Raw genomic sequence first — 13,905 nt, 5'->3', positions numbered from 1 at the left:
AGAAGGGGAAGTCGCTCAGTCGTGTCTTGACTTCGCGACCCCATGGACTGCAGCTTACCAGGCACCTCCACCCATGGGATTTTCCAGGCAAGAGTACTGGAGTGGGGTGCCATTGCCTTCTCCAGGGATGACACTGGTCAGGGACAAAAGACCTAAATGCTGGCCTATGGTAGGAAGCAAAGCCTTCCGGCTAAACATTGATTACCAGGGTCTGAATACTGAAACCTGGAGAACCCAGATTTCCTCCAGTGAACAGCTTTCCTTGACAGTATTAGGTACCCACAGCATTGTCACTTGGAAAATGAGACAGGTGGTACACTAACAGTTGGGGGAAAGTAACATCCTTGCCTGTAACAAGAAAAATACTTCTGTAAGAGTTCCCTTCCAAAATGAAGAAATACTTTTATTATTTTCACCAAGTAAAAAGGCGGGTGGGGCAGCAGTTATGGGAAAGGACACAGTGCCAAGGTATATCATGTCACTGAGGGGATCTGCAAAGGCATTGAAAACCAGTGTTTCCCACGCATGGTTCTTAGCAAAGTGCCCTGTGCCACAGCTATCTCTAACCCACAAAATGCCTTGTGTGAATCACAGGACTTACTGCCAGGCTCCACTTGGGTCAGTTGAGTGCACTCAGGCCCAACCTGCACAACTCCCTGGCAGCCCTGCTCTGATCTGTCTCTAACTGGATTCCAGTATAAAGGCTGAAAGGACAGAGGTAGGAGAGATGAATTCAACAGGTCCGAAAAGTAAGAGGTAGAACTGATGGGCCTTGAAATCTTAAGAAATGGAAGGAAAATGGAAGAATCAAAAAAACAGCTGCCATTCGGTAATAAGCAGTTGTGGATGAACGCATCTTGTGTTTATGACAGTTAAGAACTCTGGGATAGCCAGGTGGAGCTAGATAAACAGTTCTAGAGCACAGGAAAGAAATCTAAGCAGCGGCATCCTTGGAAACCATGGAGTGGACATAGTCAACCCAAGTGTATATGGTGAAAAGCAGCCACCTAGGAAAGAACCCTGAGATTGGATGGAGTGGAGCATGGGAAAAGAAGACGGAAAACAAATGTAATCCTTTATCAAAGTAACTGGGACTGCCAGCCTGCTGCCGCCGGCCTCTGCCTCCACACAGGGTTCCCAAGCAGGGCCTGTTTTTCGTTTGTTTCTGTTAATTATGCATTCTCACTTCCTAGCCCAGTGCCAGGCCTTTGAATTTTCACAGAATTGAGGATCTTCCAGAATCACATCCAAATCTTACACATCATGACTGTAAACATCTCCTGATTTCATTACATTTGGTTAAATCTCACTTTATATCACCTCCTGCTCATTGAAAACTAGAATAATGCTAAATACTAAGCTTATTTTTTAGATATATATCACTACTAATCATCTAAATTCTGTTGTCAGTTTAACTTTCTGCTATTCTATGCTCATAACCCCTAGTGAAAAACTGGCTGTATAAATAATAGGAACAAAAAAAGAATCAAAATTGCAGTGAAGAGAAAATTACTCTGCATCTAAAACCTGATCACCATCCTAATCACACTTTATAATCAGACAAGTTTTAAGCTATGTTATTTCAGAATTACTGTCAGTGATTCTGAAAATTTTAAGAGGCAGGGTGCAGGACTTTATGCCAAACAGACTTGAAGTTCAGACCATCAGTCAGTCCATCCCTTATTAGGTATATGTCTTTGAGCGAATTATACTACCTCTCAGCCTCAGCTTCCCCAACCACAAAATAGGGCTTATGGCTCTTAAGGAATAAGTGTAATAATTCTAGGACAGGGCTTCACACAGTGCCTGTATATGGCAAGCACTTAATTAAGAACAGCAGCTGTTATTTTCATGGACCATTAACTCTCTTCTGGCAAGGAGCAAGTCACTTTAAACCTAATTCTTACCCCTTGAAAGACATTTTCACATTGTTTTTTAACCCCACTGCCCAAGCCCCTCAACCTTGGAATTGATAAATCTTATCCTTGCCTTATTTCCTTGGTCCCTCTAATCTATCCTCTCTGAATTTATTATAGCCATGGATATGGAGGAAAAACAAAAAATCTGAAGTAGTGTTTTCACATGTCCACTGCCTTTGTAATGGTCCTGTGACTGGCTGCTGCCACATCTATACTCCACATCCGGCCTCCCTCAGAACTCTGAGTGGACAGGGTGAGAATCCGGCTCGGGAGGGTTAGGATTTGAAGAATCTGTGTTTACAGGACTCGGCTCTCCCGCTGGCTCAAAGGGTCGCAAGTTGGCGTAAGTCACTTCTTGGGCCAGCTGCTCCAGGGAAGGGCGGCCTAATGCCAGATTTCGAAGTGAGATACAAGTCATGAGAAAGCTGAAAAAGATGGGAAAAAGCCAGCTGTCCAAACTCCTATTTCAACACAGGCAATCCTGCCAAAGCTCTCAGAGGACACCTGGTCATCTGGCCTCTCACCCACAGACAAGAATCTCCCCCCAGACACCCCCATCCCAGCTGGAAGGGCACCCCACTCTTCACACAGTCTGAGGATTCCAGGGTCGGGTAGGAATAACCCACAGGAGATAAGCTGAGTCAGAACTAGACAGTGCCCATCAGACATACCATTTACTCTCCCAATAAATCAGGGAGAGGAGCAAGGAGAGAGGAAAAAGGGAGAAGTTTAGCACTGGATTGTCCTCTTCGGGGAAAGTCCCTACTGTTACTCTCACCAGAGAACAGTGACCCAGCCTGCAAACATCTGATGACAAAGACAAGTACTATTGGGTAAAGCTTACCTGCGGCGAAAGATAAAGAGCTTTCGCAGCAAGAAGCGGACAAATCGCTCATAGAAAGGGGCATTTCGCCGGCGTTCAATCTCTTGGAGCCTTTGCTGGCGTCTAAGGAAGGTCTGGACCAGTGGTGTTGGCTCAGGGCCACCTCTGACTTCCCCTTCGAGCAGAGGTTGCAGCTCTGGAGGCAGAGGCCCTGTTTCTGTCCGGAAGAGGGCAAAAAGAGGAATCACTAAGAAGAGAGCATTCTCTCTTCTAGAACTCCTCTTTCCCCAGCTAGACGCTTCAAATTCATTTGTTAAGTGGGCAGATCCTCGATCATGACCCCGACTTCCTATAAAGTGGGCTCTCTCAGCCCAAATCTTCAGATGCTCACCACTTCCATTCTCCACCTTCTCCTTCAATTCTTGAAGATACGCCAGGTCTTGCTCTAGTGCAACCTCTGTAGTGTTGACGTAGATGTACATGTAGCAGGAAGGGCTGGACGACACTGTGTACACCTTATGGTACTCACCAGCAGGCAACTGAAAGGGGGCAAGTAATGGATCTCTCACCCTCTAGCCTTTCCCTAGCCAGCCTGTGGCCTCCCTCCACTTCCCCACCTCCATCTTTTTTCTTGTATTTTGGAATCCAAAGGAACTGACCTCTAGAATCCTGTGCGAGGCTATTTATAGCCCCAAGGGCCCTTGCTTTTTCAGCCCCAATGCATTGTTGTTATTTAGTCGCTAAGTCGTGTCCAACTCTTTCGTGACCCCATGGACTGTAGCCCACCAGGCTCCTCTGTCCATGGGATTTTCCAGGCAAGAATGCTGGAGCAGGTTGCCACTTCCTTCTCCAAGGGATCCTCCTGACCCAAGGATTGAACCTGCATCTCCTGCAATTGGCAGGTGGATTCTTTATCAATTGAGCCACTAGGGAAGCCTCCCACTGCATTACTGTTACGTTAAAGGATTTTGCATTTATACTAAATCAACTGCACTCATCAAAAGTTTTCTATCATTGTTAATTCAAGCCAAACACCTGCATTTTTTCTCCCTCCTGAAGAGTCTGGTTCTTCTGTTCTGCCACCAGCTCCACGGTCACCTCCCCCTGCAGCAGCTGGATGCTAGTGTTGCCCAGGTCTTCGCTCACGAAGTTCTCCAGGTGCAGCCCTGCCAGGGGCAAGAGTTCCCATCCCACCCCAAGGTGGCGTGAACTCACTCCCAGTCACAACAGAGAAATCACACCTTCACCAGCACTTCCACCTCGGGTTTCAAAAACCAGCCTCCCACCAGGAGCAGACCCTCCCGGCTCCATCACACACTGTGTCTCTGGCCTAGGAGGCTAGGAGGGAGACAGCAAAGCCTTTGTACTTTTTTTCATACCAGGGAAATCTGCAATGAAGACCACTTCGGTGTGGTTGTCCAGGCTGCTCTTGATCTCCTGCAGTTTAGTTCTCCAGGGAGATAGGTCCATCAGCAGTGGCTGCAGCCAAGATGTACGCTGGAAGGGGGACCAGGCAGCCTGCACGATGTCCACACGAGGGTCAAAAATCCTTAGGGAAAGAAATCATGTTCTAAGGCCATAGCCACCTACATACCGAAATTTCCAGTTTTGTTCATCACTGTTCCCAGATAGAACAAACGGTTTTCCAGAAAGAAGAAACAGCCTATGTCAGCATGTTACTGCCAGTTGGGGACAGAGAAACAGAAGAGGGGAAAGAGATTCTGGAGCACTGGGAAGAATGGGGGTTAGTGGCCGCCTGAGGAGAGTTAACAGCTTCTAAGAGAATGAGTTCCCTTTTCTTCGGGATGATGGTGCCCTCTGCTGGATGCAATCAGCTATGCCCACAACCAGGTCAACAGAGACATGCACCAGCGGACAGCCTTGCAAGCAAGACAACACTGAGGAGCACAGGCTAGTCATCTTGGCCAAAAAAGGCTGGACTTCACGTTTTCCCCCTTCTCTGCTCCCCTTGCCCACCTCTGCTGGAAGCGGTCATTGATGGAGACCCAAATATCAAAGTAGATCTGGGGCTCAGTGACATTGTACTTGGGCAGCAGGCGGCTCAGGCAAGTGGCATATTGCTTCAGCATGTCTGCATGGTCCTTCCAACGCCGGCTCTGTGTAAATACCTGCCCCAAACCCCCACATTAGTCCCACCTCGTTGTTATTGAGCTTCCAGACAGGTCATGCAATGCCGAAGGCACAAAAAGATCCCTGCCTGCTGCCAGTTTTGACAGGGAAGGAAAAATATGAGAACCAAAAAACTTTGTGGAAGAATTGTTTTTCATTGCTGGGCTAGCGGTACTCACCTTTCTAAGTCTCATCTCAATTGAGGGATGTGAATGACACTGCCCCATTTCAACCCCCACAAAAGAAGGTTCCACCTAGCTCCAGAGAAAGGGCAAAGTGGACCCACAGAGACCAGACCCCAAAGCTCCAGGGGGCCTCTGAAGGCCAGGAAGTTAGTGGCATCTCACCCCAGGGTTGAGGTAGCCCAGCTCGCCGGTGCGGCCATCACGGTAGGTGATCTTCACGTGCTGGTGGGAGCGGGAGTGCACCATCATGTCCCAAGAGTAGCCGTATAGCCCGTTGGTCCAGTTGTTGTACCCCTGAGGAGGCAGGGCGGTGGGAATCAGCTCCATGCTCCTCATGCTAACGCCGTCCTCTGCCCAGAGAGGTCCCCAGACCTGCCTGCTTCTCTCCTGAGCACAGTCCCCTCTACCACTATCCAAGCAGACCCCCAGCCCACACGAACCTGGGTGAGGAAGTGGGAATAGGGCAAGAAGAGCTGCTCCAGGAGGTAGAGCAGGGTGAAGGCAGTGCTCAGCTGGTGGCGCAGCCCTGGCTTCTGACTGCCTCTGGCCCGGCTCCTCTTATACATGCAGGAAGTGCTGGGCTGAGGGGCAGTCCTGAGGGGCAGCAGCTCTTGCAGCTTTTTCGGGCAGTGAGCTACCAGCTTCCGAGGCCACTCAGGAGAGCAGAAGAGAGGGCTGCTGGCCAGCATGACGTAGGGGAACATGCCTAGAACAGCGGGGAGGAAACCAGCACTTCAGGAGTTGGGCTGGAAAACGTGGCTCATCGCCTCCACACCTCCCCTTCTCCTAGGCAGCCTCTCCCAGGTATTTCACTTATGATCAAAGAAATTCTCAACTGCAGCCTATTACTTCCCACAGAAACTTATTACAAAACATACTAGCTGAGCCCAAAAGCCCTGGGCCACCTTCCCATCTGTTTCCATCTCTCAGAGATGACGTCCGGCTCAGCTTAGCTCCTGTTCCTGTCACCGTCTCCCCCTGCCACACGGGCCACTGGTTTGTCCCTCCCCTGCACACCTGTGGCTTCCTGTTTCCCACCAGATTATAGGAACTGACCAATGCTGAAAAGCTGGGAATTCATGCAGTGGAAGTAGGACACGAAGACGAAGCCGATGGGTCTTGAGGCATCAAAGAAGAGCAGGAAACCGGCTGAGAGGTCGAGCAGCAGTCCGCACCAGTGCACCACCAGCAGACTCGTCATCTCCTCGGACAACACAAGTCTGCAGACACCAGGGTCAAAGCTCAGGCACTAGCACGCACCGAATACTCACAGTCGAGGCACCTCTGCTACCCTCTCCATGCTGCATGATCCACCCAGGCAGGTGGGTAGAGAATTCCACACAAAGACATCCTCTGGGAGGGTTTTCCAACCCCTTTTCATTCCTACTTAATTAAGAGTGTTAGTCGCTCAGTCGTATCCAACTCTTTACGACCTTAGGGACTATAGCCCACCAGGCTACTCTGTCCATGGGATTTTCCAAGCCAGGTATTGAACCCGGGTCTCCTGCATTGCAGGCTGGTTCTTTACCATCTGAGCCACCAGGGAATCTCACATACTTCAGGCGTCCAATTTCTTTCAACATGCCCTAAGTAATAAGCAAGGGCAGAGCTCCCAGAGCAAACTTTGACTGAGCAGTGCGTGTGTTGTGCAGGGCAGGTTCTTCCTGGAGGTACACCAGAAGAGAAACTTTACAAGGGGAACACTGGGCTAATATAATGATGTCAAACTTCCGGAAGTGGGAGGGGTCAGGGCAGAGGGAAGAGTACAAAGACAGACGAGAAGGGGGTTCCCTGGTGGTCCAGTGGTTAAGAATCTGCCTGCCAGTGCAGGGGACACGGGTTCGATCCCTGGTCTGGGAAGTGACTTCCCCACTCTGGAAGTCACCTAGTGCTGGCACTCCCCTTTCCTTTATTTCTTTTCCCTTCATTCTGGCCCAGGCTGTAAGTCTCCCAGGGGCAGCTAAGCCTAGATCTATTGACATCATCAACTCTGCCTTCTGCTGAAGACAGAGATGAGTGGACAGAGTGAAGCATGCAGCAAATTTAGGCAAAGCGGGAGCAGCAGCTAGGACCGTAGACCTGAAGGAGGTGAGCCCCTCAACCCTGCACCTGGCCACTCTAGGCCTCTGCCCTGCCGCTCACTTGAAAGGGCTGAAGAGCCAGTGCCGAGACAGGTATTCCATAGAGTAGCCTTCCACCCAGTCTGCGTCCAGCTTCTTTATGCCCGCAATGAAGTACACGATGAAGATCTGCAAACACGATATGCAAAACGAATATTCAAACAAAGTCAGAACCTCATCCTCCACAGACAGTCACAAATCGGTTCTGACCTCAGTCCAGGGCCTGAGAGATGAGATCTACTCTATTCATTCATCTCAGACGTTCACTCACCTAACATCCTACAGATATCAGGCAAAGTATTAGGCAAAGTCAGGATGGAAAAGTTGGGCTTCCCTGGTGGCTCAGATAGTAAAGAATCTGACTACAATGCAGGAGACCTGGGTTCCATCTCTGAATTGGGAAGATCCCCTGGAGAAAGGAACAGCAACCCACTCCAGTATTCTTGCCTGGAGAATTCCATGGGCAGAGGAGCCTGGCAGACCACAGTCCATGCAGCTGCTAAGAGTCAGACCGGACTGAGCAACTAACACTTTCACTTTACTTTCACTTTTGAAGGAAAAGTCATAAAGGGAAAAGGAAAGTCATGAAGCACTGAGGTTATTCTTTCCTTATGAGGATTCTAAGCTGGTGGGAATAAAGCTCTATTCTTTCTTTGTATGAAAAGGTGAGAGACCCCAGAGATTGGGAAGTAGATTAGATTAGAAAACAGGGAGAAGCCAGCCCAGCTTTCCAGCAAAAAGGGAAAAAGAGGGATGTCCCTGGTGGTCCAGTAGATGAGAATCTACCTACCAATGCAAGGGACATGGCTTCAATGCCTGATGTAGGAAGATCCTACATGCTGAGGGGCAACTAAGCCCAGCACCACACAACCAGTGAGCCCACACTTTAGAGCCCACAAAGCTCTCTTGCCTAGAGCCCATGCTGTGCAATCAGAGAAGCCACCACAATGAGAAACTGGGGCACAGCACTCAAGAGTAGCCCCTGCTCTCCACAACTAAAAAGAGACTTGTATGCAGCAATGAATACCCAGCATAGCCAAAGATAAAATAAAAAAATTTTTTAACAGTTGCGTTTCAAAGAGGAGGAGGGAAGAGGAGAAGATTCAGGGAGGCCAAGCAGAGTGAAGTCTGACAGCGGGCGGCCATGCTGCCAATGGCTGTGAAGAATAAGCCCTCTCTCCTGCGATCTGGTACCTGGCCACGCAACACAGCATAGTTCCAAAGGGGCACATGGGCGTTCCGCTTCCGGGCCCTCAGCAGGCCATCCACAGACCTGCAGTGAGAGGGAGAAGGGTGGAGGACAGGTTCTTAGTCCAGTCCCATTTCTACCTTGCTTTTTAAATGTAATCATCTCTCTATTCCAGGATATCTCTGTAATGATCTCTCTATTGTAGGATGTCTCCCACATCTTCTCAGTTCTCTGGGCTATTCTGAGGCCCTTGCGAATTATTGAGCACCCTGTAACGATTATTTCAAGTCATAACAGAAACTACTAGTTGTAACTACCAGTGAGTTATAACAACAACAAAATATTCAGTGTTTAACATCTGTTAGTTAACAAATTAGTCTCTCCTCATAAAACAAACCAGGAAAAAGACTACAGTGCTAGCCCTAGAAGAAAGGGGCTGTAGACCCTCCATGCCCCATCCCATGGCCACAGGGCAGTTGGCGGTAAGACCAGTATACACTGATCTTGTGTTACCTGCATGAGGGAAGGTGTACTTCCCCCTGCTCCACCTGCCACCCCATCCACTGCATGGGAGAAGGGCATAAAGAATCACTACCACTGCTGCTAAGTCACTTCACTCGTGTCTGACTCTGTGCGACCCCATAGATGGCAGGCCCCCAGGCTCCCCGTCCCTGGGATTCTCCAGGCAAGAACACTGGAGTGGATTGCCATTTCCTTCTCCAATGCATGAAAGTGAAAAGTGAAAGTGAAGTTGCTCAGTTGTGTCCAACCCTCAGCGACCCCATGGACTGCAGCCCACCAGTCTCCTCCATCCATGGGATTTTCCAGGCAAGAATACTGGAATGGGGTGCTATTGCCTTCTCTGAAAGAATCCCTGATATGCAAAAAAAAAAAAGATTACAGTGCTAAAATAGGACTAAATTTGAAAAAGAAGGTATTTCAGGGAATGTTTGCAAAGCTGGTGTATGAAAACATACATAGTGCATTTAAAGCAAAGTTTCAGTTTGCAAGACAAACTGACATTTCACAGACCTGGATGCTAGGATCTAGGGCCAGAGAATATCTATTAACAGTGTACCTAGGCTGAGAACTGAAAAAACCAGACTACTAAGATTAGATGTATTCTGGGGAGGCAGAAGCAAAGCAGGTTTTCAAGAAGACACAGAATGAGCAGAGAAGCCAGGAAAGCGGCAGGTTATTATACTTGTGCTCAAGAGCACTGGAGTCTGCCAGTGCTGGAGTCTCATTTATGCCTCTTAACTGCTCGGTGACCTTAGACAAATCCTTTATGTCTCTAAGCCTTAATTTCTTCATTTATACGATGGGAACAGCACTATGGACCTCATGGGATTATAACATGGAAAAAGCAAGTGTTTAGCATAGTGCTTGGCATGTGGAAAGCCTTCAGTGAATGATAGATATTTTTTCAAATTGTGCAAAAATCACAAAAATGAGACTTTCTGGGGTACTCTGTCAAAGAGTGTTAGTCACTCAGTCATGTCCAACTCTTTGTGACTCCATGGACTGTAGCCCATCAGGTTTCTCTGTCTATGGCATTCTCCAGGCAAGAATACCAGCCATTCCCTTTTCCAGGGTATCTTCCTGATCCAGGGATCAAACCTGGGTCTCCTGCATTGCAGGCGGATTCTTTACTATCTGAGCCTCCAGGAAAGCCCAACTGCCTCTCAATTCTTTATGATGAGAGCTGGCCACTCTGAATGAATGTAAAGGTTTACAAAAAGGGGATATCTGCATAGGTGTACAGATGATTGACGTTATTAATGACTGATAAATCACTAACGAATCCAGTGTTTGAGTTTTTCTTCCTATGCCCAAGTTACTGACAGCTCATACTTGCTTTTCACTTAGTAATAGAAGGATTCCTTAAAGATCATCAGTTCTGCCACCCTGTCTCCAAATCCCTTTTTCACCTCTCCTGAAAGATGGTCACATAAGCCAGAGGTGGGGGTTACCTCCTCCAGGGACAGCTCTGCTGAGCAGCCCTGGTGGGCCCTCTCCTTCTGACATGCCTCTACCCCACAGCAATGTCTACTCTTGGCTCTAATCCTGTCCCTCACAGAGAAACTCTGCTCCCTCTTCCACATGACCACCCTAGAAGTATTTGAAAACAGCTATGTCTGGCTTTAGTCTTCTCTTCTTCTAAGAGGATTACAGGAAGTGGACAGATCAAGACACCTGGGGAGACAGGGAAAGACTAAAGGGGTGGGAATGGAGCCATTCTGCTTGTGGTCACCCTCAGAGCTCCCGCCTCGCTGACCCTTGCCCCTCCGGAGTCCATCCAAGTCACCTTTGCTATGTTTACTCTGCAAAGCGTGGTTGAAGATATGCTTGCTGGGACAAGTGCTAGGACCTTACTGGTGACCATCCTGATACAGCCAACCCCTCCCTTGTTCCCCCTAGACTCATACCAGTAGTGGTGTGCATCCACAAATGTCAGCTGAAAGGCCAACAAGCCATACAGATAGGAATGGTTGTTCCACGATGTCTTGTCCAGGAGAAACACATACCAGTATGGCAGCAGGAATAACACACAGCTTATCCGGTAGCACAGGCCCAGCATCATGCCCAGTGCCCCTGGGATTGGTAGGGGAGAGGATTAAAAGGTCAAAGGGTCACCACAGGCCCAGCTCCCCTGGGACAGGCTATGGGTGGGGTTAAGAAAATCATCAGACATTTTATAGTCAGATAAAAATAAATCTCAACTAAATGTTATTTCAATATTTTAAAGAGTTAAGGGGTCACAGCTCAGATGACACACAGGTCAGCAAGATGAAATTATAAGTTATAGAAGAAGTAAAATAAGAAAACCTGGAGAATTCCCTGGCGGCCCAGTGGTTAGGACTTAGTGTTTTCAATGCCAAGGGCCTAAGTTCGATCCCCAGTCAGGGAACTAAAATCTCGCAAACCATGTGGCACAGCCAAAAATAAAAATGAAACCCAAGACCCTGGTCATTTGCCAACATGCTTCGGATTTCTGGGTTTTAGGTAGGTCAGTCAATACTCCCATCTCTCCTGCAGTTTCTCTCACCCAGAAACATGATGGTGTAGACCAGATACATCCAGTCAAGTGGCAGTGGCTGCAGGGCGTCCAGCAAGGGGAAGCGACACACCTCCAGGCCATCCAAGTATCTTCGGTCTAGAGAACTGAGACCCCGCTCCTGGGGAATGTCCAGCACCATCATCAGCCCTGAGAAGGCAGAGGGGGAGGGTGCCGATAGGCCTCAGCAAAGGCAACCATGGAACATACTAGAATACAGTCGAGCACACCCAGCTCCAGAAAGAATTCATTCAACAATAATCATGCTTGCTAAGTCGCTTCAGTCGTGTCTGACTCTTTTTAATCCAATGGACTGGAGCCCCGTCCATGGGATTCTCCAGCCAAGAATACTGGAGTGGGTTGCCATTTCCTCCTCCAGGGGATCTCCTGACCCAGGGGTCGAACCCGCATCTCCTGCATTGACAGACAGGTTCTTTACCACTCGCGCCACCTGGGAATTGGTTGAGTGCCTACTCTGTGCTAGGCATTATGCCAGTTGTGGGATTTCAGCCACTGCACCTCCCTGAGCCAATTCCCCATTTGTGAGAAGGGGCTCATAATATTTTGCAGGGTCTCAGAGAAGACTAAATGAAAGAAGCGTACAAAGTGCTATTGAAGGTATTCAGGTTTTGATGGTCATGTTTGTAAAGGTCTGTCTTATCGGCTACACAAAGTGCTCTGGGGTGATGCGCCCTCAACCTCTTTTACTTCCTGGCACAGCAGTATCTGGCCAGCACACTGGGGTAAACAGAAGGGCTACTCAGGTCAGGAAGCCAGCTCCAAATTAAGGCAGGATTTCTCAATCCCAGGACAATTCAGTTTGGCCTGGTTAATTATTTGCTGGAGGTCTACCCTGTGGTTCATAGGTCATTCAGCAGCATCCCTGATTTCTGCGTAGATGCCAGTAACCACTTCTTCCCCTCCCCCCACACCTAGCTGTGACAAATACAAATGTCTAGAGACATTGCCAAATGTCCCCTGGAGAGCAAAATCGTCTCCAGTTGAGAACCACTGGGTTAAGGAGAGTAATATCTCGGCATGTCTGTAACTCATGCCAAATATACATGCTGTGGCCTATGAGTTAGAAAGGTCTGGATTAGGCAGTCACAGCCTAAATGGCTGCTTTGTCACCCCTGCCATTTCTCTGAAGTCTAGTCCTTAGCGTAGTTACTGGAAAACTTCATTCCACAAATAAAATGGGTTCCTGTTCCTCTGTCTCTGTATTTCCTGTAGCCTCGGATCAAAGCACTTCTGATCTCCAAGCCCTAATCAGAGGAGTCAAAACTGGGTTACAAAGAGTTCTTCGAGGATATTAGTCACTTCAGCTTTTAGAAAAAGGAAGGTTAGTCCACTAAGCAAGTAAGTATCCAAGAAATGGACAAGGGACCATTGTCATTCTTTCACCCCCAACCACGCTGGCACCTCCCAGACACTGGACTTACCGAAGAGAAAACGGAAGACTGCCAGGCTTGCAGGATCCGTGGGTCTATTCAGCAGGGTCACCAGCCTCTCCCAGCTGGACACATCTGTCCACTCAAAACCCAACAGTTTCCCCATTCGGCTGCCCTGACGGGGCCCTGAAGTCTGTGCAGCCTTGTCTTTCTTTACTTTGTCTGCAACCAATAAATGGAGAGAGTTGCACGTGCACATATGGGAATGGAGATGTTTTAAAAGAGAATCCTTCTCAAAGCAGAGAAATCTCCGTCTAGGGCTTCTGCCTACCTGGGTTTTCCCACCGATCTCTGACTGCTCGAAACATCCCTGCAGTGCAGCCCCTCCTCCAGGATCCCCCAATGCCCCAAAACCTTTCTCAGACTGCAGCCCCCTAATCGCAAAGCGTCCTGAATGTCATCAACCCACCCCGAAACAGAAGACTGCAATCTCTCTCTACAAGACCCTTCCCACCCGAGGCTCCCTTCCCCAGGATCCGCAGGGCGTCCCTTCCCAACCCCTCTGAAAGTCGCGCCCTTCTCTATCCGCCACAAGGCGGGGCTCTGAGCCTACCTGGGCCCCGCGGGGCCCGCGCGGGCCGAGCAGAGACCGCCATGGCCTCGGGGAGGTAGATATGCCACAGCAACAACCTCCCAGCCCAGGGGCGTCGCAAGGGGAGGCTCCCCTAAGCCCCGCCTCCCCGACACGTCAGCACGCGCGAGGCCAGCCGGAAAGCGCCAAGACTGTCGTGAAGGGCCCTAGTCAGCCGCGCCGGACTCCCTGCTTGGCGGTAGAGGGCGGAACGAGGGGTCTGGGGGCGGGGCAACGAGGGGGCGAGGGGGCGGGGTCGGAGCTCGCCTTCGCTGGTGACCGATGAGTGAAGGTGTGCGTGGACCTGTCTCTTTTTTGTCAAGTACCTAGTCTCGTCCCTGAGGCCTCCCGAGCCCTCTCCGCTCTATCAACCTAAAGAAGGCTCTCGGCGCCCACGACCTCCCTGGCTCCCTTCCCGCCCCTGTTAGGTCGCTGCAGATGTGTGAACGGTGCGGGCGC

General features: G+C 49.4%; 1 protein-coding gene across 1 annotated transcript; it reads right to left on the bottom strand.

The window, feature by feature from the left end:
- GGCX (gamma-glutamyl carboxylase) lies at positions 372-13,551 on the bottom strand. The gene is made up of 15 exons (XM_005686722.3): positions 13,429-13,551; positions 12,867-13,037; positions 11,416-11,574; positions 10,796-10,961; positions 8,372-8,450; positions 7,200-7,306; positions 6,114-6,277; positions 5,498-5,763; positions 5,220-5,351; positions 4,720-4,871; positions 4,122-4,291; positions 3,778-3,908; positions 3,134-3,281; positions 2,764-2,959; positions 372-2,344 (listed from the first exon to the last, which is right to left on the bottom strand). The coding sequence occupies exons 1-15, from the start codon at positions 13,469-13,471 to the stop codon at positions 2,152-2,154; spliced, it is 2,277 nt and encodes a 758-aa protein (XP_005686779.3). The 5' UTR covers positions 13,472-13,551; the 3' UTR covers positions 372-2,151.

The sequence above is a fragment of the Capra hircus genome, chromosome 11 (genome assembly GCF_001704415.2).
Source record: "Capra hircus breed San Clemente chromosome 11, ASM170441v1, whole genome shotgun sequence".
In the NCBI taxonomy this organism is placed as follows: Eukaryota; Metazoa; Chordata; class Mammalia; order Artiodactyla; family Bovidae; genus Capra; species Capra hircus.
This window is presented reverse-complemented; position numbering and strand designations above follow the sequence as displayed.